This window comes from Chlorocebus sabaeus, chromosome 20 (assembly GCF_047675955.1).
Source record: "Chlorocebus sabaeus isolate Y175 chromosome 20, mChlSab1.0.hap1, whole genome shotgun sequence".
Lineage (NCBI taxonomy): Eukaryota > Metazoa > Chordata > Mammalia > Primates > Cercopithecidae > Chlorocebus > Chlorocebus sabaeus.
In genome coordinates, this window is record NC_132923.1 from 45,489,022 (window position 1) to 45,513,768 (window position 24,747).

Consider the following 24,747-nt stretch of genomic DNA (forward strand, 5'->3'; position numbering starts at 1 on the left):
AGCTGCCTGGAAGGAATCTCACACTTGGAATGATAGGTGCATATTCTTCTGGTGCCCTGTGTGAAAGCACATGGAATTGTAGAATCTGCTGCTTTGACTATTCTCCCTGTCCTTATTACCACCTAGAAGTACTGAGACCAAACCCAAGGTATGTTAGGAGAAGGCTAGCCTGCTGAAACAAAGACACCTACATAAATTCAGTTTTTTTAAACGAGGTGTTAGTGCACTTTCACACTGCTATAAAGAAATACCTGAGGTTGGGTAATTTATAAAGGAGAGAGGCTTAATTGACTCAGTTCCACATGGCTGAGGAGGATTCAGGAAACTTAACAATCGTAGCGGAAGGCAAAGGAGAAGCAGGCACCTTCTTCACAGGGTGCCAGGATGGAGTGAATGCAAGCAGGGGAAATGCCAGACTTTTATAAAACCATCAGATCGTTTGAGACTCACTCACTGTCATAAGAACAGCATGAGGGAAGCTGCCTCCATGATCCAATTACCTCCACCTAATCCTGCCCTTGACAAGTGGGGGTTTTGGGGATTATAATTCAAGATGAGATTTTGGGTGAGAACACAGCCAAACCATATCAGAAGTAAAGGTTTGTTCCACCCAAGTAATAGTCTGCTGTGATTGTCCCAGGCTGGCAGACAGCCCTTCTGATGGTGATAATTTAAGGACCCATGTTTTATCCATCGTATTGTACTGTCATCCCTGGGGCACTGCTGCCATCTGCATGGTTAAAACTGGGTCACTGTGAGTTCTCACTGGTGGGAAAGAGAAAGTATCTGAATGTCTGAATCAGAAGTGACACACTTCACTTTCATTATATTTTATTGGCAGGAACTCAGTTGTGTTATTCCACTGAACTGCAAGTTGGGGTCACAAACGCTGTCCTTAGTGAGATAAGCCCAGTTATAAATTCATTTATATGAAAGATGAGAAAAATGGATGTTGATGAATATTTGGCAGTATCTATCCAGGAAGAATAGAGAAAGTTAAACAGAATCACTCAAATTATTTTACACCTATTATTAAAGCAATATATAGTTGAACTTTGTTCATACTACAGTTGTGTACACCATTTATTGTAAAATATTCTCAAATTCTGAAAATTATGATTTTTGAAACTACCATTGTACATTACAGTTGCAGAGAATTTTTATCCCCAATTTTGATTTATCTTTAAATGACCAAGATTTCTAAGTCTATATCTTTAAGATTTTCTGTTTCCTCCTTTTCTAAGTCAAATTATTAACGATAAATAATCAAGTTGGGGGCGATATAGCTACTATAAAGAAATGAAGGCAGAAGTTCCTTTTTGTGGTGAGTTTATAAAGCAATAATCCTAAAAATTTATTTGAAAGTTCATATTAACACACTGAAAGTATAGCCTTGTTAGTTACAGAATATGAGATTTTGTGATTTAGAGTACATAGAGTAAGATACTGAAAGATAATCTTACTTTCTGGTTTTGGATAAAGCTAGAAAGAATGTTTTATACAAGTCTTGGTGTATTCAAGGAAATCTCATATCTGGGCCTAATATTTTAGTAATATACAAGACTTAAAATAAGTCCTGTTCTGTATTTTTTATTAAGGTAGTGATTTTACTGATATATACAACTATCATAATTCATTAAATTGTATTTTTAAATAGGTGCAGTTTATTGTACATAAATATTGTACATACCAATTTATTGCTTCTGGTGTGAAGGAAGAAATGACAAGTATGAGAAATGCTAAATATATGGGTAACTGTGGAAAACAATTTTTTTCTATTAATTTCTTTAAAATGTGTATAATTTTGAAAAGCAAAAATTAGAACATTGCCTTGAGGGGTTTAAAATATAATGTAGAAGTAATGTATAGAACAACTATAACATAAATTATGGCAGGAAAGGGGGTAAATAGACCTAGATTGCTACAAAAAATACTGTAATAACTCTAAGCAGACTGAAAAGTTTAAGGATATATATTGCAATACCTAAAGCAACTTGTTAAAAAGCTGTGAAAAGGTATGATTAAAAAGCGAAGAGAGGCCAGGCGCGGTGGCTCACCCCTGGAATCCCAGCACTTTGGGAGGCCGAGGTGGGTGAATCCCGAGGTCAGGAGTTCAAGACCAGCCTGCGCAAGATGGTGAAACCCCGTTTCTACTAAAAATACAAAAATTAGCTGGTTATCATGGAATACTATGCAGCCATAAAAAAGGATGAGTTTGTGTCCTTTGTAGGGACATGGATGCAGCTGGAAACCATCATTCTTAGCAAACTATTGCAAGAACAGAAAACCAAACACCGCATGCTCTCACTCATAGGTGGGAACTGAATAATGAGATCACTTGGACTCGGGAAGGGGAACGTCACACACCGGGGCCTATTATGGGGAGGGGGCGGGGGGAGGGATTGCATTGGGAGTTATACCTGATGTAAAGGACGAGTTGATGGGTGCTGATGAGTTGATGGGTGCAGCACACCAACATGGCACAAGTATACATATGTAACAAACCTGCACATTATGCACGTGTACCCTAGAACCTAAAGTATAAAAAAAAAAAAAAAAAAAAAATTAGCCGGTTGTGATGGCAGGTGCTTTTAATCCCAGCTACTCAGGAGGCTGAGGCAGAGAATTTCTTGAACCCAGGAGGTGCAGGTTGCAGTGAGCCAAGATTACACCACTGCACTCCAGCCTGGGTGACAGAGAAAAACTCCATCTCAAAAAAAAAAAAAAAAAAAAGAAAGAAAGAAAGAAACAAAGAAAGCTAAGAGATAAATTCAAATAAAAATAGAACAAATATTTAATAATCTGAAAGAAGGCAGGAAAGGGAGAATTAAGAAACGAAAACTGAGATGAGAAGTAGAAAATTAATAAAATAGTAGACTGAACCCAACCCTATCAAGAATTTCATTAAATGTAAATTGACTAAACACTCCAATGAAGAAACAAAGATTATCAGAATAGATTAAAAAGCAGACGTGACCACCTGCTGACTACAAGGAAGTACTCTAAATATGAAGATACACTTTAAGTATAAAAATGAAAAGAAAAAATATAGGTATTTACATTAATGGAATTATAGTCCAAAAATAGAACCACACATATATGGCTGATTGATTTTTCAACGAAGTTGCCAAAACAATTCAATGGGAAAATGAAATCAACAAACTGCTGGAAAATTTAGATGTCCATATGAGAACAAAAAGAAAAAAAGAACATCCACTTTTACCTCACATAATATGGAAAATTAACTGAAATGTATGACAGACCTAAAGATAAGCTAAAACTGCAAAACTACTGGAAAATAAAATATGTGCAAATCTTCATCAATTTGAGATAGGCAATAATTTCTTAGAATAAGACACAAAAATCATGAATCATGAAAGAAAAAATGTATGAATTAGATTTCATCAACATGAAATATCTTCTCTTTGAAAGACACTATTAACAAAATGAAAAGACAAGCCACAGTATGGGAGAAAATACTCTCTGTCATGTGTTTGACAAAGGACAGTCGACTGGTATTTAGAATAGATAAAGACCTCAACTCAACAATAAGAAGACACCTCAATAACATTTTATAAAAGATACTGAGTACATGAAAAGATCCTCAACTTTATTAGTCATTAGATACCATTATAACCATTAGAAAGGGTGAAATGGAAAAGACTGACAGAGCAAGTGTTGGCAAAGCAGAATTAACTGGAACTCAAACACAGTTGGCAGGAATGTAAAATGGTACAATTACTTTGAAAAACAATATGGAACTTTATAAGGTAAACATATGCCTATCATGTAATCTGGTTATTCTACTCCTAGGTATATGCCCCAAATAAATGGAAACATATGACCATATAAAAATTTTACACAAATGTTCATAGCAATGTTATTCACTATAACTCCAAACTGAAAACAACCCGAATGCCCATTAGCCAGTGAACGGATTAAAAAGTGTATTATATTCATATATGGAATAGTATTCCCCAATAATACTAAACTATATTGAATAATATTCAGCAAAAGGAATGAATTACTCATATATAAAACAATAGGGATAAATCTGAAAATCATTAGACTAAATGAAAGAAACCAGACACAAAAGAATACATGCTATATGATTCTGTTTACATAAAATACAACTACTATATAGTGATAAAAAGCAGATCAGTGTTTGCCTGCAGCCAAGGGCAGGTGGAACAATGGACTGTAAAGGAAATGAAGAATTTGGTGGCGGGTGGGGGGTTCCTAGAAATGTTCTATATTTTTTTTTTGTTAAGGTGGTGATATCACAGATATATATAACTATTGTAACTGGTTAAATTGTGCCATTTAAATAGATGCAGTTTATTGTACCTAAATTATTCATCAATAAATTTTAGAAGAAATAAACAGGAAAACCTTCTTTGTATAATTCTTCATAGCTGAAATGTATTTCTCACCCAATAACAACCCTAATTCAATGGTACTGGTTCAGCCTTCTGAAACCATGCCTATAAAAGCATAAACGAAGAATATTTATTCCACTACAGGAGTCCCTTAAATATTTGAAAAGAGCCAACTTTTTTAGCCTTTTCTTATCTATATTACATACTACCCTTCCTCAATCCCCCCGTTTGTTTTTCTTTTTCTTTTTTTTTTTTTTAACGTGTTGTTTAAGTCCTAGACTTTTTAACTTTCCTGTTTTCCCACCTTTGAAAACACTTTGTTGTCAATATTCCTTGTAAACCAAATGCAAATCTCCAAGTATTATCTGCTAAGTCTTGTTCAATGGGAAGAGTGTGGCTTGTGGAAAGAGCGGGAGACCGGGTGTACAGAAATTTGAGTTTGCTGGCTCTGCCAATGACAGTCGCTTTTGTTTGTTTGTTTGTTTTATCGTAAGCAAAGCAATAACTGTATATTTCTCAGCATCATGAGGGAGTTGGAATTATTTATTTTACCTAAGATTTTATTCATTTTTAGTATCCAGAAATGAAAGTATAGGTAAGAAACTTCTGAGAAACTTTCTCAATTAGGAAATACAAATCAACTGAGACATTCTGATCACAGGTTACTGAGGCCTAAAAATATTTTTTGGTTTAGATGTTAGGGTAATAATAGAAAATTAAAAAAAATTTTGGTATGATTTGAAAAGAATCATTTAGCTTTGTATTTAATTTGTATCCATTTTTCTATTTGCATATGTATCATTAGCCCCTAATTTCTGATGTTGGAGATTTTCCAGTTATGTGCTTTAAACTGATAAAAACAAATACTGCACTTGATCTTAGCCAAAAGCAAAAGGCTGAGAAGTGATGCAGTCATGTGCTTTCAGATCATGCAGGTTTGTGACTTGCTACAAAATCTCCGTGAGTTCAAAAAATTCAAAACATGTGGCAGCTCAGACGTTAGGTTGGGCGAAATAAAATATTAAAAAATTTGGAGCTGCTTAGAGGATGCTTTGCTATATATATTTTAATGGGATTTGTGTATATGAATATGTTGGGAAAGATGTCACTTGGGAGTGAAGTTGAAAGAAAAATCTTTATGCTTTAAGTCCACTCTGGATAGCAGTAGATACTACAAATAAAATGGGAATTTGTTCAAAGCCAGATATTTTAAAAATGTATTTCTTCTGATTGTAATGTTTAAGTAACAACAAAAATCAGTGTTATCTGCTGTTCAAGGGAAATGGTGTGGTTTGTAGAAAGAGCTGGAGATCACATATAGGGAAATTCAGGCAAAATCACCATATTCGATATCAAATATTCATGTCTAGGATACTTCCCAATTTGGGGAAAATATCAGCTAATCATGCGAATGGTACTTTTATCCAGAAAAAAAAAATATGTTTAAACTCCCCAGTATCATACCTTATAGTCTACAAAATAACTTATTTTGTCAAAACTTCCCCCAAATGACTTGTGATACAAACCATCCTGCTGGAAAAAGAAGCTTCCTACTACTTGAGTGAGCTACTTGCTCATTCCTAATGTGTGGATGGAATAGACAGTCGGAGCACAGGTTGCAGAAATTGGCAGGACTCCTTTTCAGAGCTAATGCTGTCATTTTTTTTCTAGGGAAGCAAATTTTATATTTTCTGTTAATTTAGAAACACATAAAACAGGTGAATAAAGATAAAGTTCCTAATGTTCAATGACACCTTACAATTTGATAGCTCTTTTACTTCACAAATATCTGAAAGATGTCCAATATACATTAACTCATTTTAATTTTATATTAATCACTCTCTTATCTTGCTCATTGTTTTCTGGGCTTATGAAGTTTTAATTCCCACTCCGTCTCCATGTCTTTTCTTAAATCCTCAACCTTCACCTTTTGAGTTGTGTTTCTGGGCAGAACGCTTTCACTGGGACTTGCTTTAACCCACACTACTCCATTTACTAGTGGAAGGATAATGTTCTAATACATCTAATATATATATCTAGTCTGTTCTCCATCTGCTTGGTTTCATGCCATTGTCCTTCCCTCCCCATAACACACGCATGCAAGGCACCTACCCTGAGCCACTCATTCAGACATGCACACACACCATTTTTATGAATTCTCAGAAAATTTCCCCATCCATTAAATGAGCAAATGCTTTTAAACTGTAGAGTGCTACTAAATTTTTTTGTGACACTGATGTTTCATAGGCCACTAATCTGAGTTAGATAAAGCAAAATAACAATGCAGGTAACTCATTTCCTACCAAAAACCATGAAGCATTATTACTCTGAGAACATGCACCAGTTGTTGGAATCCTAGATTCTCTGACACTCCCTACCCAATAGTCCCTCTGGTTTCCCAGCTGACAACTAGGAGAAGGGGCTTGATAAACCTTCCTGGTTTTAGCAATCAGTTCAATTAACCATCATAATTGCACATACTTTTCATAAACCAGGCTTACATTCCTGGTTGATTTCATAGCTCCTAGTTCTAGAGCTGCCCCTGCAGCCATGGTGACAGTTCTGCTGCCTGCTTCACTGCCTCTACCCTGGCAACATGTTGTTCTGAGGCTAGCAGATCTCACCCAAGGCAGGATTCTCAATTTTGGAAGGCTTAGTGGGGCCAGGCCCAGGGAATGGTCTGTGAGTATTGCTTAGGCCGCCTCTCCTCCACAGCCTGGCCCCTGCAGCTTCTCTTGCTGTGTCTTGCTCCATCCGTTGCACCCTGGATGTGAATGTGTCTCCCCTAGGGTGCTGGGCACTGGGCTGAGAGGGTCCTAACCTTACCACTCATTCCCTACTGAAGAGCTACTCCATTCCTTTTGTACTTCAACATCTCCTACTCCCTCCAGAAAGCTATTTCATGTTCTCAGGACTGGTGGAAGCCATGAGCAGCCAGAAGTTCTAGAGAAAATGTTCAAATTTATCCCCTTTTCCTTCTCTAGTGATTTATTGGTGGTGGTAAGTGTCGTGTAAAAACTGATGTGTCTATTCCCCTTTGTAGTGGCTTCAGACTCTAGGTAGACATGTATACAGCACTCTCAACTTTGTTCCAAGGATCACTTGAGATGCTAAAATATATGCTATTGTATGTACTACACATTCTCCATGCTTTGACAAATTTAAACATGAGATAACCCATGCTTAAATGCATCCTAACTCAACATATATCACAAATGAATAATCATCTGCCAGTTGTGATAGCATCTCTTCCCTCTCCCTGTTTCCTGGAAAGGATTCCAGACAAATGCATTATTTCTGCTTCTACACAGTGTTTCTTATTTCTTGTTCTGTCTACACATCAATTTGTTCAGTATCTTAACTGGTTATTTGTATCATTGCAATATCTCTTGATTAACTATAAAATTATATCACCTGTAGAAACTATCTTATTTCTGGACAACATATATATATAATAATAATGAATCTTTGATCATGTGGCTACAAGATCCTGCCAATTACTTTTTGGCCTGAGACAAAAAACAAAACAAAATGTAACAAAAATGCTTTTTTAAAAGTATGTTTTCTACACTGACTTCTGACATTTAAATATCTTTTAAAGATATCTGCCAGTGGCTTCTAAAAGTTCCTTTAAATAATCTTTTTGAAGATAAAATATGTTGCATGTTTCATTAATACAATCTTATATAAGATTCTGGATGCCAGATTCTTAATTATAATGCTCAGGTAAAGTCTACTCCAGACACCAACTACCTGAAGGAATATGTTAATTCTTATTTATACAGGGACTTTATAACAATGGCAAAAGAATTTGCTAAGAATGACTAAACCTAGTATACTCAATGTGAAGTATGTATAGTTTGCCTCACAAACCTAAATACAACTATGGAACACGCATACACTGGTTGTGAGTCCCCACATACTCCTCCTGAAGAAACTGGCATTCATTTTTACTTAGGAAATAATCTATGCTGGTGTAGAATATTTTCCTTTGTCCTCAAGTTTGTGTCCTGGGATGTTTGCTTCCTAGTTCAGGGTTTGTGTTAACACATTTTAGAATCGAATTTATACAGTCAAGTACAAAGAACATCCATTGAATGCTGAACCTTTCTCAACTGTTTTCTATGGAAAGCTTATGTTCTTTGTAATATACTTTAGCTGGCTGTGGTTCTATGGTACATTGGTTCTAGGCCTAACTGTAACACCCTGTCTGGCAGTTCTATTAAGATCAACATTCTTGACTTTGGAGAACAGAAGGTATTTTAAATTCATTTTGGTAGGAGGAGTCAATTTTTGCCTGAAAAGGAAAAAAACCAGATTTCCTGAAATATGAGTACAGGATCTTATACAAGACCATTAAACACTCTTCTTAGCCATTTGGAACTCAATGAATTGCTTTCTAATTAATTTATGTCATTATGTTCTCGGTTACATAGATACTTACTAAATCTTTCCTAAAGAAAAATTATTCTGGCCAGGGATGGTGGCTCACACCTGTAATCTGAGCACTTTGGGAGGCCAAGGTAGATGGATTGCTTGAGGCAACGAGTTTGAGACCAGCCTGGGTAACATAGCAAGACCTCATCTCTACAAAAAATAAAAATATTTTTTTAAAAAATTAGCAGGGTGTGGTGTGGTGGTACGTACCTGTGGTCCCAGCTGCTTGGGAGGCTAAGGCAGGAGGATTGCTTGAGCCCAGGAGGTTAAGGTTATAATGAGCCATCACACCATTGCCCTCCAGCCTGGGCAACAGAGCAAGACCCTGAAAAAAGAAAGAGAGAAAGGAAGGAAGGAAGGGAGGGAGAGAGGAAGGGAGGAAACAAGGAAGGAAGGGAGGAAGGAAGGAAACAAAGAAGGGAGGGAGGAAGGAAGGAAAGAAGGAAGGAAGGAAGGAAGGGAAGGAGGAAGGAAGGAAGGAAACAAGGAAGGAAGGAAGGAAGGAAGGGAAGGAGGAAGGAAGGAAGGAAACAGGAAGGAAGGAAGGAAGGAAGGAAGGAAGGAAGGAAGGAAGGAAGGAAGGAGGGAAGATTTTCTTTTGGTTTGTGCTTAATTCAATCTTCCTTTTGTTATTTAAGTATCTACTGAATTGGGCCTAACTCCCTAAACTTTTCTTTCCTCCTGAGAATCCCATCATATCAAACTACCTTTATTTCCTTTTTTCTTTTTTTTTTCTCAGAAATTAATTTTATAGTTCTCAGATTCTTCTCAAACGATCTCTTCACTGTTTTTTGTCCAAATCTGACGATAAAAAACACAACACATTTCTGGCTGTCACCTGCAGAAAAATAGTCTTGAAACCTCAACATTTCTTGGTTCCTGCTTCTCTAGAGCCATCAACACTAATTTTTCTTTTTCTTTCTTGCTTTTTTAGATACAGGATCTTGCTATCTATTGCCCCGGTTGGAGTGCAGTGGTGGGATCACAGCTCACTGCAGCCTGGAATTCCTTGGTTCAAGCCATTCTCCTGCCTCAGCCTGCCAAGCAGCCAGGACTATAGGCACACACCATCACGCCTGGTTAGTTTTTAAAATTTTGGTAGGGATGAAGTCTCGCTGTGTTGCCCAGGCTGAGACTAATTTTTCAATATCAATTCCTACTGACTAATCAGAGTGTAAAAGATGTGGATGTTACAAAGTAAAGAAAATTTTGGTTATGTTGGATTTATCAGCTAGAACTCATGGCATTGGCTGTAACAGCATTACCATATGTCCCAGCAATTCCACTCCTAGGTACATATCCAAAGGAATTGAAAGCGGGGACTTAAACAGAGATATTTACACAGGAATCTTCATAGCAGTATTATTCACAATAGCCAAAAGGTGGAAATGTGGAAACAACTCAGATGTCCGTTAGCCCAGGATTACCCAATGGATAAACAAAATGTGGTATACACATACAATGGAATATTATCGAGCCTTAAAAAGGGGTAAAATTCTGATCCATGTTACAACGTGGATGAACCTTGAAAACACTGTGCTAAGTGAATGATCCAGAAACAGAAGAACAAATATTGTATGATTTCACTTATATGAAGTACTTAGGATAGGTAAACTCAGAATTAGAAAGTATAACAGAAGTTACCAGAAATTAGGGAAAGGGGGAAAGGAGGAGTTCCTGTTTAATGGGCAGAAATTTCTTTTTTTTCTTTCTTTCTTTTTTTTTTTTTTTATACTTTAAGTTCTGGGGTACACGCGCACAATGTGCCGGTTTGTTCCATAGATATACATGTGCCATGTTGGTTTGCTGCACCCATCAACTCGTCATTTACATTAGGTATTTCTCCCAACGCTATCCCTCCCCCAGCCCCCCACCCCCCAACAGGCCCCAGTGTGTGATGTTCCCCTCCCTGAATGGGCACAAATTTCTTAGTAGGGATAATGAAAAAGTTTTGGGTATGGATAAGAGTGGTGGTTATACAACATTGTGAGTGTATTTAATATCCCTGAATTATATACTTATATATGGTTAAAATTATAAATATTATTCAGTTTTTACCACAATGAAAGAAAGAAAGTGCGCCTTCTAGTGGAAGCTGGGTGCAGAGAGAGCTCTGTATTCTTGGCTGCAGCTGTCTAGAATGGAGACTGTCTCGCTAAGCTGGGACTTGGGAGTCTTGGATAAAATATCACAGACCCTTACCTTTCTTACCAAATTTTTATAACTCTTTCTTGAAGAGATGTTTCTTCTTTTGCTATTTGCCCTTAGGATCATTTCCAGAGGGTCTGAGTCATTTTTCTAGAATTTTCACCAGTTTCACTGAGAAGTAAGATAGCAGAACTCTTTATGCAGTCATGCCAGAGGTTGATTGGGACGACTATATTTCAAATGTTAGTTATGTTATTCAATTTGGAGGATTGCTTATAACGTTGCTGCACTGGTTGTAAAATTAAATCTTTAGGATTAAAATGTTTTCTTGAGAAACATGGCAACATTACTAAAAACCATGGCAATCCCTCCCCACAAAATGGGATTTTTAGTAATCACTGTCCTGAGTCTTCCTTTTAAAAACTGAAGCTTTGACATTTTTACTACATTATTTTAAGAGAAAGGTAAGGCTCTATAGATTCCCCACGCATTCTTGAATAAATGAGTGAATGAATGAATGAATGTTTTTGTTTATGAACATGGTGGCCATTTGCTACTGTGTGCTTTGACAGTAAGACTCCCCCTATACCTGCTTGTTACTGAATTCTACAATTCTATCACTCAAACCCTATCTTAGTTCAAGCTGCTATAACAAATTACCATAGGCTGGGTGGCTTAAACAACAAACATTTTTCACAATTTTGGTGCCTGAGAAGTCCGAGATCACGGTGCAGGCAGATCCTGTATTTGGTGAGGGCCTCCTTCCTTGCTTGCAGATACCATCCTCCTGTATCCTCACATGGCAGAAAAAGAGTGAGCTAACTCTCTGGCCTCTTAAAAGGGCACTAATCCTACTCATGAAGGCTCTACCCTTGTGAGTTAATTACCTCACAAAAGTCCCACCTCCAAATACCATCACATCGTGGGTTAGAATTCAACGTATGAATTTCAACACACTGGGGGATTCACTATAGCAAATGCACGGTTTTGTTATTTTCCTCTATACAGCCTATGGAAAGTAACTTTCCTCTCCAGTATTTTTGAGAGGAATGATAATTCAACCTTTCTATTAAGAATAGTTTATGCAGTCAAAATGTTATTTTCTCCAAGAGACAAAGACTTGATATTTTATCAGTATCCAAATAACTGGCCTATCCAACTACTGGAATAATTTTACATCTCAGCGAAGGTGAAAGAAATTAATATTCATGAGCATTTACTGTGTGGTAGGACTATTGCAAATATTATTTTATTTAACCCTTGCAGCAGTATCTAGGAGTTAGAGCTTATTAGTATCATTGAAGATGAAGAATTAAGACTTAAAGGTTGGGTCTTTTCCAAGGTCATACAGCTAATTAACAGTAGAGCTGCAAGGAAAAAAGAGAACAGGAATAGGGCAGTCAGACAGCAGTAGGTTGGCCCTAGATGTCACAGGTGGGAGTTTCCAAAGGAAGGATAAATGTCTCTGCAAGAAAAGCATCATTGATTCGTTCCTATTTTATCATCTACAAAACATTCCCTGCCAAATCTTCAGACGACAATTCTAAAGAAACTTAAAAGGATAACTTATAGTTTGTTCATGTTTAAAGTCTAAGAACACATTATTGCCCCGTTTTTATAAATTCATGTTGACTAAACATATTTAAAGATCATTGTGTTTTAGAACATTTATTTCTGAAATTTAACTTTATTTCTGAATCAAGTTCCTCAGTAATACCGACCTCATGAGTGCCATTGTGATATTTTATAAATAATATAGCTAAAATACTTTTTAGATACGAGGAGACTGGAAGTCCCAGAGCTGAGGCCTGGCTAACTTTTATGAGAAAGGCAGGTTGGGGTGTGTTTGTGTAGTTGTTGTACCCTTAGGGAAAGGGTACCACTTAGTAGACCCTTAGAACCCAGGATTAGGAGCTGTATTTAATGAGAATAGACACAGTAACCTGCAAAAGATATATTCAAAACCAGTTACAAACTTTTGGAGAAAAAAAGGCAGGAAGGGAGAGGTTGGGGGCTCGGGCGATCCATTGCTTGGAGCTCGGCTTAGCCAGGCTGGGGGGTCCTCCCAGGGGCTGATGAATCGGCGCTCGACTGGCTTAGGAGCTGCCCGCAGGGAGGTGAGGTCTGGGGCCCGGACGCCCGCGGGGAAGTGGGGACCCAGCCCAGCCGTCCGGGCAGCGGTCTAGTTTTAGAGCCGTCTGCCGGGCAGGCAGCGGACGGGCGCGGCGAGTTGTTGGTCACCAGCCGACTTCAGGCCGCGGGCCCGAGCCAGGCGCCTCAGCCGCGTTTCCAGTCAGAAAGCGGTGAGGCTTGAGGCGCGCTCGGGCGGGCCCAGCTCCCCGCGGGGTGGGACTGACTGTGCGTCCGGCCTGCCCCTAGAGTCGGCTGATTGGTGTTCGGTTCCTGTGTCTTGTGTTCTGGTGTGTGGCGCCCCCTGAGCGAGCTTTGAGGGGACGTACCCACCTGTCTGAGCCGCGGGTTTCACAGCGGTGGTAGGAAGCGGGAAGCTGGGGGTGGAGTGACGCGCCCCTGTGCCCCGTTCTTGCTCCACTCTCCAGGCCCTAAGGCCTCTGTCTTGGATTTAGGATGTTCTCGTTAGGAAATCCACAGAGTTGTTATTTTGCTGTAGGTGCTGATTCGGTTCCCAGCCGGACCCTTCCAGCCCGGTTGGTGCCTGGGGAGAGGGGGTGACATCTGGGGCTCCGACAATTGTATGGTCCTTTCCCAGGCCGATCCTCGGAGTAATTTGTTCCCGTTGATTTTTCCTTCTTTGTCAAATTCTCTGCAGTTATTTGACGGTCGGTTATTCCCTTAAATGTTCCCGACTTCTTCCTTAACTCACAAAAATTTCTAGCAAATCAATAATTTATATCTGAGTTTCTGTACCTTTAAAATAACGAGTATATTTCTGAGTAAAAATTGTAAGAAATAAGTAATAGGCCTGCAATTTTATATAAGTTTATGCAATAATTGTATACAATAAAATAATTTTATACAATAAGTAAAGATGACAAAAGACAAAACGCCGAATTGTCATTAATATAACTAGAGATTAATTGTATCTAGTTGTATTAATATAACTAGAGATTGACATTAATATAACTAGAGAAGGTGCAGGTCGGCACTGCAAATTATGTAGTCTCAAAAATAGTTTAAGTATTTTAACAGTGATTATAGCAGAGCAGACACTTAAAAATAAAACTATCTGGGATATTGTTTATTTTGTTTGGCAATCTAATTTTGTGCCACATGCTGAAACTAAAACTTTAATAAATAATAAATAATAGGAACTTAGAAAATCTGAATCTAAACCTAGAACTTTAATTAATTTAAGATAGCATCCCCTCACATCACAAACTCATACTGAACTGTAGCAAGGTCCCTTGTAGGACCTGTGTTTCTTTTTTAAAAAAAGATTTATTTACATTTTGAACGTGCTAAATTCATCATCTTTTAGAACCTTCAAGATTTTATTTATATAAATCCTGAACTAGAAAAAAATTTCACATTTTTTAGATTGGTCAAATTTTAAGTTTCTAAGTTAACAGAAAATTATTTTTATTTAACATTATTTTTATAAACTGGTTATTGCTAATGCATGTATTCCACAGTAGATTCTTATGGACCATTTACTGTGTGCCAGGCACTATTCTGGGTTATTGGAACACATTAGTGAGCAAAAATTCCCTGCTTGCTCTAGAGGGAGAAACATAATAAAGAACTAAGCTTATACTATAATGTTAGTTATCAATTCATGCTATGAAGAAAAATAATGCAGGATGAGAGGATGCAGTTTTAGATAAGGGGTGTTTTTTTCCATAGGAGTGCATAAGAACTAAAATATGGCCGGGCATGGTGGCTCAAGCCTGTAATCCCAGCACTCTGGGAGGCCGAGGTGTGTGGATCACGAAGTCAGGAGATGGAGACCATCCTGGCTAACACGGTGAAACCCCGTCTCTACTAAAAATACAAAAAAAAAAAAAAAAAAAAGAAATTAGCCGGGCATGGTGGCGGGCGCCTGTAGTCCCAGCTACTCCGGAGGCTGAGGTGGGAGAATGGCGTGAACCCGGATCTTGCAGTGAGCCGAGATCGTGCCACTGCACTCCAGCCTGAGCGACAGAGCGAGACTCCGTATAAAAAAAAAAAAAAAAAAAAAAAAAAAAAGAACTAAAATATGTACACGATATTTTTATCCTGAACCCAAACAAGTTATATTCTCGTATGCTAGAGCTAGAAATCAAAAATTCTTTTGAAAATATATGCTGTTTGTATAGGAGGTTTTTGTTAGTTCATGCAACACTTTTCTTCCCAAATGTTTTAAATTTGTAGTTTTGTTGTCTATTTGTAGTTGCGTTGGGAAGAAAGTATTCAAGTGTGTAAATGTTAGCCTTAAGATTTTCGACTTAAATTCTGAGGTAGCAAAGCCATATGAAAGTGGTCTGGTGAGATTTATTTTAGAAGAAGTTTCTTTTGTTTGAACGTAGTTTTCCTAAAACTAGAAAGGGAACATTTTATTTGTTACTGTTTGGGCACTATAAAAATGTGATTAACATTTTCATTTATAGTTTTTCAGATAGTTGTTTTCAAGTTCTGAAATTGTTTACTTAAAGCTGTTAAACACTTCGCATATTTCTGAATGACTCCCTCTACCTCCTGCCCTGTTATCCTAGGCTTTTATTTTGCGTATAGTCAAATCGTTTTAGACATTTATAGAACCACACTAATTTGTTTCATTTTTACACTTGTTTTTGTTGGTAACTGATTAATAGAGAAAAATGAAGAGGGCAATTATATTAAACAGATGGAAGGGGGAAGAACCCAATAAGGAAAATAGCAAAACCCCCCACAATATTCTGTATCAGTAAGAACAGCCCTAAAGTATATATACAGGTTTAGTTCTCATACGGCAGCATTTGTCAAGTGGAAACATTCTCCCTTCCCCACGTCACTCCCACTTGTATCTCATCCCCACATCAAGGAGGATTCAAAATTGGAGAGACATAATCTGACTTGGTAATGCCCATTTCTCCACTAGATGGCATTAATACAATTTCTTTGATTGTAGTTTCTATCTTGAGGACAAATTTACAATGTATTAACTAAAGCAGAAGAAACAGAAATGTGATTTATGTTTTACAATTTGTTCATCTGATTTTATGTTTTGTCATATAGAATGTCCTATGGTGTTTAAGAATTTAGAAAAAAATTGGGATATGCAAGGAAAAATAATTCTAATGGGAGCAATGTGTGTATCTAGAGACTAGTTTTCTTTTTTAATCACGTTTGCATCTTTTTTCAGCCGAGATTTTTGTTAATTCCAAGATAGCCAATGCTGAATTTTTTTTTTTTTGAGACGACATTGTATAATATTGTAAATATGCATATGTATGTTAAACTTACAATTTTTTTATTTGGGAAAAGTTCAAACATATGAAAAAAAAATTATAATGAGCCCCATGTACCTATTACATAGCTTTAGCTGTGATCAACTCATTGTCAATATTCTTTCAATACTCTTTCATCTCTCCCCTTTATTTTGAAGCAAATCCCTGCATATGTACATAGTATATTGTTAGAAGTGCACACATTCACAATAAAATGTGCTGCCCTAACTCAAAAATAATGATGTGAGCAAAGTATTAAGAGCCCAAGAAGACTGATTAATTCTGCCTTGAGGAAGAAGACAAATTCAGAAAAGCCTTTGAAGAAGAAATGACATTTGACCTATACCTTGAAGGATGGATAGGAATTTGCCAGTTGGAGAATGGAAGAAAGCACATTCCAAGCATTGGAGCACTATGAAGAGAAGGGAGCAAGTTTGAATCCATGAATGAGTGGAAAGCAGAGAATAATGTATTTGAATGTTGAGGTGCTTTGAAGGAAGTTGTAGACGATGAAGCTGGAAGGATAGTCTTTGGTTATATTTTACAGGAGACTGGAAAATTAGTGATTATAGTTTATACAGAAATATTTTTCTACATCTTTATAAACTACTTTTTCCATATTTTGTAGATTTATGACAAAGTCCAGTTTTCAACAATGCTGGAATCAAATGATTGCTTGTTTTCCTTGGATAATTTGTTTTTTGAAAAACCGGATGAAGTTGAAAAGTAAGTCTCCCTTAAAGATTGATAACACAGTGTATTACTTTAGGGTTTTTTGAATTTGGGTGAGTTTTAGTTTTCTCTCTGGTAAATATACAAATAAAAATGAGGAATCCACAGAATGATATTTCAGTTACATATTTAGTAAACATGGAATTCTCTTACCAGTAAGAGGGGAGTAACTGAAGTTTAACATCTTAAATGTTATAATTTTAAAAATAGAATAGATTTGGGGCAGGCGTAGTGGCTCACGCCTGTAATCCCAGCACTTTGGGAGGCTGAGGCGGGTGGATCACCTGAAGTTAGGAGTTCAAGACCAACCTAGCCAACATAGTGAAACCTTGTCCCTACTAAAAGTACAAAAAAATTAGCTGGGCTTGATGGTGCTGGCCTCTAATCCCAGCTACTTGGGAGGCTGAGGCATGAGAATCACTTGAAGCCTGAGGCAGAGGTTGCAGTGAGCCAAGGTGGCGCCACTGCACTCTAGCCTGAGCAACAGAGTGAAACTCTGTCTGAAAAAAACACAAACAAAGAATAGATTCTTGCCTATTTGGCTTGCATTTATTTGCATATCTGGTTTGTTCATATTATTTTTGGCCAAGCTAAAAATGGGAAATAATGCTCAAAGAGTAGCTCAGGACAAGGAATGATATCACCATTTGGAAACAGAATGAACAGTATGCCAAAGGCAAAGTATGATAGGCACATTAAGTGCTGGTGGGAAGTAGGGGTGGGAATAAAGATGTGAGACCAAAGAAAACAAGACTAGAGAGTAGGTAGTATGTTGAATACTGACTTTTATGGATTTTCATGTGCATTGTTCAATTTTGAGTTTTCTATGTGTTTTTAGTGTATTGTATTATCCTATTTTAATGAGGTGTATTTATTGCTTCATTTATTATTTTACTTGTTCATTCAAATATTGATTGAAAGTTGAAAGGGTTATAAAAAGGATGAAATAGACTTTTACTTACAAAATACTTAAAATCTAGTTGAGATTAAACACACAAATGGAAAGGCATTAATAAGTAATATGACCATGTAAATAATCATCTATACTGGTACACTTTTGAGAGTGAAAGAGCACATCCAACTGGGGCAACATGTGTTAATCAGGACTGGCCAATGCAAATTTTGTAACATGGTTGTTTTTCTGAAAATATAGTCAAAAATATGTGCAAAGCAAATGAGAAGCATATGTTCATGCAGCGAAATTTCAGACTTGGAAGGAAGGTTGTCATGCTCTACACAGTCAGGTCAGGCTTTTTGGGTAGTAGGGGGAGACTTCAGGAGGCTTTGAAGGATTTGATAATTTCTATAGGAAGAGAAGAAGTAGGCATTTGAAGGCAGAGTGTTAGAGCAAGAGAAAAAGGATGGAGATGGGACAATTCATGGTACTTTTAAAGATAACGTGTAGAGAAGTTTCCTTGAGTAGATGATTCATGAAGTGGAAACATTGGGACATAAAGTTAGCAATTCTAAGTTGAGGTTAGATGGTGATGTGTGTTAAATGCTGGAATAAAGATTTTGGATAGAATTCACTGTGGGTTAAAAACCTTGGAATTAACAAATATTTATTGAAATTATGTAAAAGACTTTGTTAAGTATGCTAATGTAAATGGACATAAAAATAAAACTCTCAGGTGTTTATAATCTAGAGGGAGTATCAAATATGTATCTGTCATATCTATTCATCTACGTATCTGTCTGTTTCTGTCTATTATCTATTGGTACATTCACACAGCTCAAGGCAGACTATGATACATATTATAGGTTCCCTCTATAAGAAGAAGGGAGGAGAAAATCTTTGGGAACCTAGGGAGATTTCTTGGAAAAGGTAGGATTTGAGCCAGCCTTTGAATATAAGCTCTAGTGCCTAGAACAATACCTGGTACATAGTACTCAGTAAATAATTACTGAATGGATTAATGAATGAATAAAATAGTGGATTTCTGTAGGTAGATATCGGAGTGGGGCAAGGCACAGGGGAAAGCTGAGTAAATATCTTTGAATGCAGGTGAGGAGTGACCAGGCACGGTGGCTTACACCTGTAATCCCAGCACTTTGGGAGGTTGAGGTGGGCAGATCACTTGAGTCCAGGAGTTTGAGACTATCCTGGCCAACATGGTGAAACGCCGTCTCTACTAAAAATACAAAAAGTAGCCAGACATGGTGGTATATGCCTGTAATCCCAGCTACTGGGGAGGCTGAGGCATGAGAATCACTTGAACCCAGGAGGTGGAGGTTGCAGTGATCTGAGATCTCGCCACTGCACTCCAACCTGGGTGGCAGAGTGAGACTTGTCTCAGTAGGAGAAAAAAAGATGAGGAGAGACAGAATGCATTATCTATTTGTTATACAACAGGGAGTTCAGTTTAGTTTGGACTATAAGGTATGTGTAGGAGAGTTAAAACTGTAAGGTGGTCTAAGGCCACTAGGAAGTTTGGCAATCTTTCAAAGCCACTGAAGGATTTTGAATGAAGTAATGTAATGAAAATAATTCCAAATGAATGTGGTAGGAACCTGTAAAATTAATCAGAGAGAAAGCCTGGAGGCAGTGAGGGCAGTTAAGACAAGTTAATAAGAGCCTTGATTATGATAATGACCATGGAAACACAAAGGAAATGATGAATTTAGGAAGCATTAAAAGGAATATACAATAAGACCTAATATGTATCTAGATCTACTTAGTAAAAAAGATACTGTGGTTTGGATTCTGGGTGACTGGGATGATGATGTCACCTCTGGAAAAAAGATTGGGAAATTATAAGGAAGATTTGATTTTATTAAGAGGCAGAATAGTAGAGCTATTATTCCTCTTTCTTGGATTTTCTTAAATAGTCCTTGTGTAGAAAAGAGTTAACATAGCAGCCTAAACTGCTGTTCTTGAAAAGGCCTGCTTGCAAGGTTGGCTTTGGCTAGAGTCTGAGAACTTAGATTTCAGGAAGATCCCCTTCATTAGCTGACAACAGTGGCTTACTGTGTGTAAACTGTTTATACAAATAATATGGTTTATGTGAACACCCGCTTTTTTTCTGTGATTCTGGAATTTAGGTGTGTGCCAGACAGGGAATGCTTATGCTAATGTTAGTTAGCCCCCAATAAAAACCTGGGCATTGAGTCCCTGAAGAGCTTCCCTTCTTTGGCAACATTTCATGGGTATTGTCCTAAGTCATTACTGAGATAATTAAGTGCCTCCCACAGTCTGCTAGGAGAAGACTCTTAAAAGCTCATGCCTGGTTTTCCTTGAACTTTGTCCTGGTAGCCATGTGTAGGACTGTATGCTGAGTCTTATGAGTCATTTTAGGGAATTATTGAACTGGGGGTGATCTTGGGCACCCTCTGGCGCAGTCCTAAATTTTAAAAGATCTGGCCTGTTATTAAACAGTCTGTCAGACATTGCCAGATAATGCGTTGTAGATTTTTTACTTGGAAAATATGGTCAGAGTAGCTATGTGCTAGGTGCTCTGAGAGACAGAAAAGTAAAAGACTGAGTCTCTCACTTTAGAGAGTGTAACATACTAAATGACTAGATCATAAAATCTTTGGGACTTGGTATAGGCAAAATATATGATGCTCTTCTCAACTTTATTTCCTGTCATCCAACACTTATCTTTTTGTCCTAATGAAGAACAAGTCAACTTTGATGGGAAAGGAACCATTAAAGCAGTATCAGTTAACACGATCACAGTTGAAAGACAAGGAGGGGTAGTTAATGATGCCAACAGGGTGGCAAAAATATCAATTACTATAGGTTATAAAGAGATTGTCAATTTCAAATTATTTCTTGGATTTTTCTGTAGTTTGTAGATGGTTCTGGACTAAGAATATTTAGGTTAGGACATTAATTTGTAATAATATTATAGGAATACTCTAGAACAACGGTCCCCAACCTTTTTGGCACCAGGGACTGAATTTGCAGACAGTTTTCCACAGATAGTTTCAGGATGAAACTGTTCCACCTCAGATCATCAGGCATTAGATTCTCATAAGGAGCATGCAACCTAGAGCCCTTTCATGTGCAGTTCACAATGGGGCTCGCACTCCTGTGAGAATCTAATGCCCTTGTTAATCTGACAGGAGTTGGAGCTCAGGCAGTAATGCTCACTTGCCTGCTGCTCACCTCCTGCTGTGCAGCCGGGTTCCTAACAGGCCAGTATCAGTCTGTGGCCCAGGGGTTTTGGATCCCAGCTCTGGAATACCAGTGATGGTGTCATTTACACATTGGTGACCCGTGATTAGTTGTGAGGTATGTCAAGTAATTTGTTACTTGTAATAGTTAAAATGCTAAAGTTTGAGAATGATTTACTTCTTTGTTTTTATATTGGAGCAGATTTAAGATTCCTGTTACTGGCATTTGAATTGGAGAAAAGGAAATAGAGTTATTGCTATTATTTAGGTAGCATATCTCACACAACAGAATCATTAATCCTATGATACATGAGGGTAAAAGGTTGAGAACACTGCTGTGTAGGGATAAATCAAAGTGCTGACAGAAAGTTAATTTATAGGATGTTTAAGAGTCTATAATTGAGTAATGTTTAATAAATACATAGCTTCTCATGTTACATCTTTATTAACATATATACTCACATTTTTATATTTAATATAGCCATCCAGATAATGAAAAGTCATTAGATTGGTTTCTCCCTCCTGCTCCACTGATTTCAGAAATTCCAGATACTCAGGAGTTAGAGGAAGAATTAGAAAGTCATAAACTGTTAGGTAAATTATCACATATTTGTTTTGAAGCCAAACCCATACAGTTCATGGCAATATATTTTTTAAAGCCCTGATTTGATTGTTACACATTGTGTATGCATGTATCATAATATTGCATATGCCCCCAAAATATGTATACTCATATTGGGTATTGATTTCAGAAATTTCAGATACTCAGGAGTTAGAGTAATAATTAGAAAGTCTGGGAGGCCGAGGTGGGCGGATCACGAGGTCAGGAGTTCGAGACCATCCTGGCCAATATGGTGAAACCCCATCTCTACTAAAAATACAAAAAAACTAGCTGGGTGTAGTGGCATGCGCCTGTAGTCCCAGCTACTCGGGAGGCTGAGGCAGGAGAATGGCATGAACCCAGGAGGCGGAGGTTGCAGTGAGCCGAGGTCGCACCACTGTATTACTCTATCCTGGGCAATAGAGGGAGAATCCGTTTCAAAAAAAAAAAAAGAAAGTAATAAACTGTTTGATAAATTATCACTTATTCTTTATGAAGCCAAACCCATACAGTTCATGGCAGTATTTTTTTAAAAAACTCTGATTTGATCATTACACATTGTGTATGCATATATCAAAAATATCAGATATCCCCCCAAAATATGTATACTCATTATGTAAACAATTAAAATTTCTTTATTTTAATGAAATAAAATGAAAGTCAGATCCTTCTTTTATTAAAAAGAGTGCTCACCAAGCTGGATGCAGTGGCACTTGCCTGTAGCCCCAGCTACTTCGGAGGCTGTGAATAGCCACTGCACTCCAGCCTGGGCAACATAGTGAGACCCTATCTCTAAATAAATAAATAAACAGACCCCCCCATCTCTAAATACATACATACCCCCCAAAACAAAATAGTGCCCACCAAATCTTAAAATTTAAAACATTTGTCTTCTCTGTACATATAATACACATACATATGCATACATAAATGCACACAATACACTATTACACACACGTGTTGATTTTTTGTTTTATGAATATTTTTTCTGTTACTATTAAAATTCCTATCACTACTGTTCAGTTTTTGCCTTGCCATTTACTAAAGGTAAGATCGCCTGGTAACCAGCTCCCAGAAATACTCAGTGAAAAAAGTGAGATGCAGAAGATTAAATACAGTGTGATACCATTTTTAAAAAGCTCAAAAACAAGCACACTCAAACAATGTATGTGAGCTAATGGAATATTAGTAAAATTTTAATTTTTAAATTGGATCATAGGCTCATACACATACATTTTATTATTAAGCTTTGTAATTTACATATATGTTATATATATACTTATATCAAATAATATATAGCATAGAGTAAAATGTAGATACATAGATGCTAAAGCAAATTTAAGTTCTAGTAAGACATCCAAATTCCCCCTAAACTTCCCTAAAAATTCTTATAAAGCTTCTAAAGAAACCTTTAAAATTCTGTCACTCTGATGAAAACATTCCTTTATTTTGATTTTAGAAACAAGATTACAAACTTAAAAGCATTAGATATGTTAATAATGAATTGTGTTTGGTAACATTTTATATAATTGGTCATGGTATTTCTGTGTGTAAATCATTTATATAAATTTTAAATCTTCATAATTACTTGTATAATTATATCATTTGTTATGGGTCAGAAAGAAATTAAACCTATTTTATAATGCAGGTACTAAGGAAACTTCAGATTTAATTCAATAATTCCTTATTAATTTCTGGGTGTCGTTTAGTGATGTAATATACCATAAGTGTAACAATTACCTGTATTTTAAAACCTATGGTGTCACAGATTATCTTATTATTAGTGTTTTGCTTTTGACTTTCATATTTAACTTGGAATTTTTATTAAAGTTTTTCATCATTTTGAAAATTTCCTTTAATGGAGAACATGTAATAATTAATATATTCTTTTTTTGTAGGTCAGGAAAAGAGGCCAAAAATGTTAACATCAAATTTAAAGATAACTAATGAAGACACAAATTATATTTCGCAAAGATAACTAATGAAGACACAAATTATATCTTGGCAACACAAAATTTCCAATTTGCCTTTCCTTCTAATAAATATGAACAGGATGATCTAAATTTAGAAGGGGTAGGTAAAAATGACTTATCACATGTTGCTGGCAAGCTGACATATTGTTCTCAGAAATATAAAAATCACATTGGCACTGAGATAGCACCTGAGAAGAGTGTTCCTGGTGATACAAAATTAGTTAATTTTGCAGAAGATAAAGGAGAGAGCACATCAGTGTTCCGGAAAAGGTAATTATTATAATTAAACCAAATAATATTCTGTGAATAAATTTGAATATTTGTACATCTAAAAGTATTAAATATGGTAGAATGTGAATGAGAAAAACAGCAAAATTCTATCTCCTAAATAATTCCTTACTTTCTGCATTCCTGGTGTCATAGTCCTTGTCCTACACATAAAAATAACCATAATTGTAATATTTAACTGTCTACTAAAAATGGTACTACAATAGTCCAGGTGGGACACAGGAATCTTCATTTTGAACAAATTTTCCAGGTGATTATTATGCATACAAAAGTTCGAGGCCCATTTTCCTAATGCCTTGAGTTTTAAACAGTGGAGTGAAATTAGATTTTCTTTTCTTTGAGGGTTCATTGGCCCCAGTATGGAGAATACATTTTAATAGAAGGGAGTTAAAATAAATTGTGAAGGTCCACTAGAAAGATTGTCTTATTAGTCTAGATGGGAGAAAGTGGTAGCCAGACCTAGGATAGTGGGATCAGGAATGGAGACAATCCAGAATGATTTAGGAGATACAGTCCCACAGGACTTAAGTGATTATTGGATATGAGATCTGACTCCTAGGTTTTTGGTTTGAGCCAGAATGATGAAGGCTGGTAGTGCCCTTTTTTGATTTAAAGAACTGTAAAGTAAGAACAGGTTCAGGGGAAGGTGATGAGTACAGATATGGCCATGTTGATTTTAGATATTT

The 24,747-nt window shown here is 36.8% G+C and overlaps 2 protein-coding genes across 4 annotated transcripts in view; both read left to right on the top strand.

The window, feature by feature from the left end:
• Positions 1-24,747, top strand: part of LOC103225900 (uncharacterized) — a 77,838-nt gene that overhangs the window by 25,211 nt on the left and 27,880 nt on the right. The window contains 6 exon segments of the mRNA XM_073007859.1: positions 13,065-13,267; positions 13,594-13,630; positions 15,313-15,406; positions 16,977-17,074; positions 21,681-21,793; positions 23,869-24,043. Of these exon segments, the coding sequence (XP_072863960.1) occupies positions 13,065-13,267; positions 13,594-13,630; positions 15,313-15,406; positions 16,977-17,074; positions 21,681-21,793; positions 23,869-24,043 (720 nt within the window).
• The window catches only part of LOC119626262 (probable ATP-dependent DNA helicase HFM1), a 137,425-nt gene that overhangs the window by 2,664 nt on the left and 110,014 nt on the right, over positions 1-24,747 (top strand). The window contains exons 2-4 of one of the 3 annotated variants that reach the window (XM_073008594.1): positions 9,751-9,895; positions 16,977-17,074; positions 23,699-24,043. The gene's annotated coding sequence lies outside the window, so the exon portion shown is untranslated. Of the gene's footprint in view, positions 1-8,823; positions 9,896-13,079; positions 13,268-16,976; positions 17,075-23,698; positions 24,044-24,747 lie in introns of those variants that run through there. The other 2 variants (XM_073008595.1, XM_073008596.1) reach the window with 2 other exon arrangements.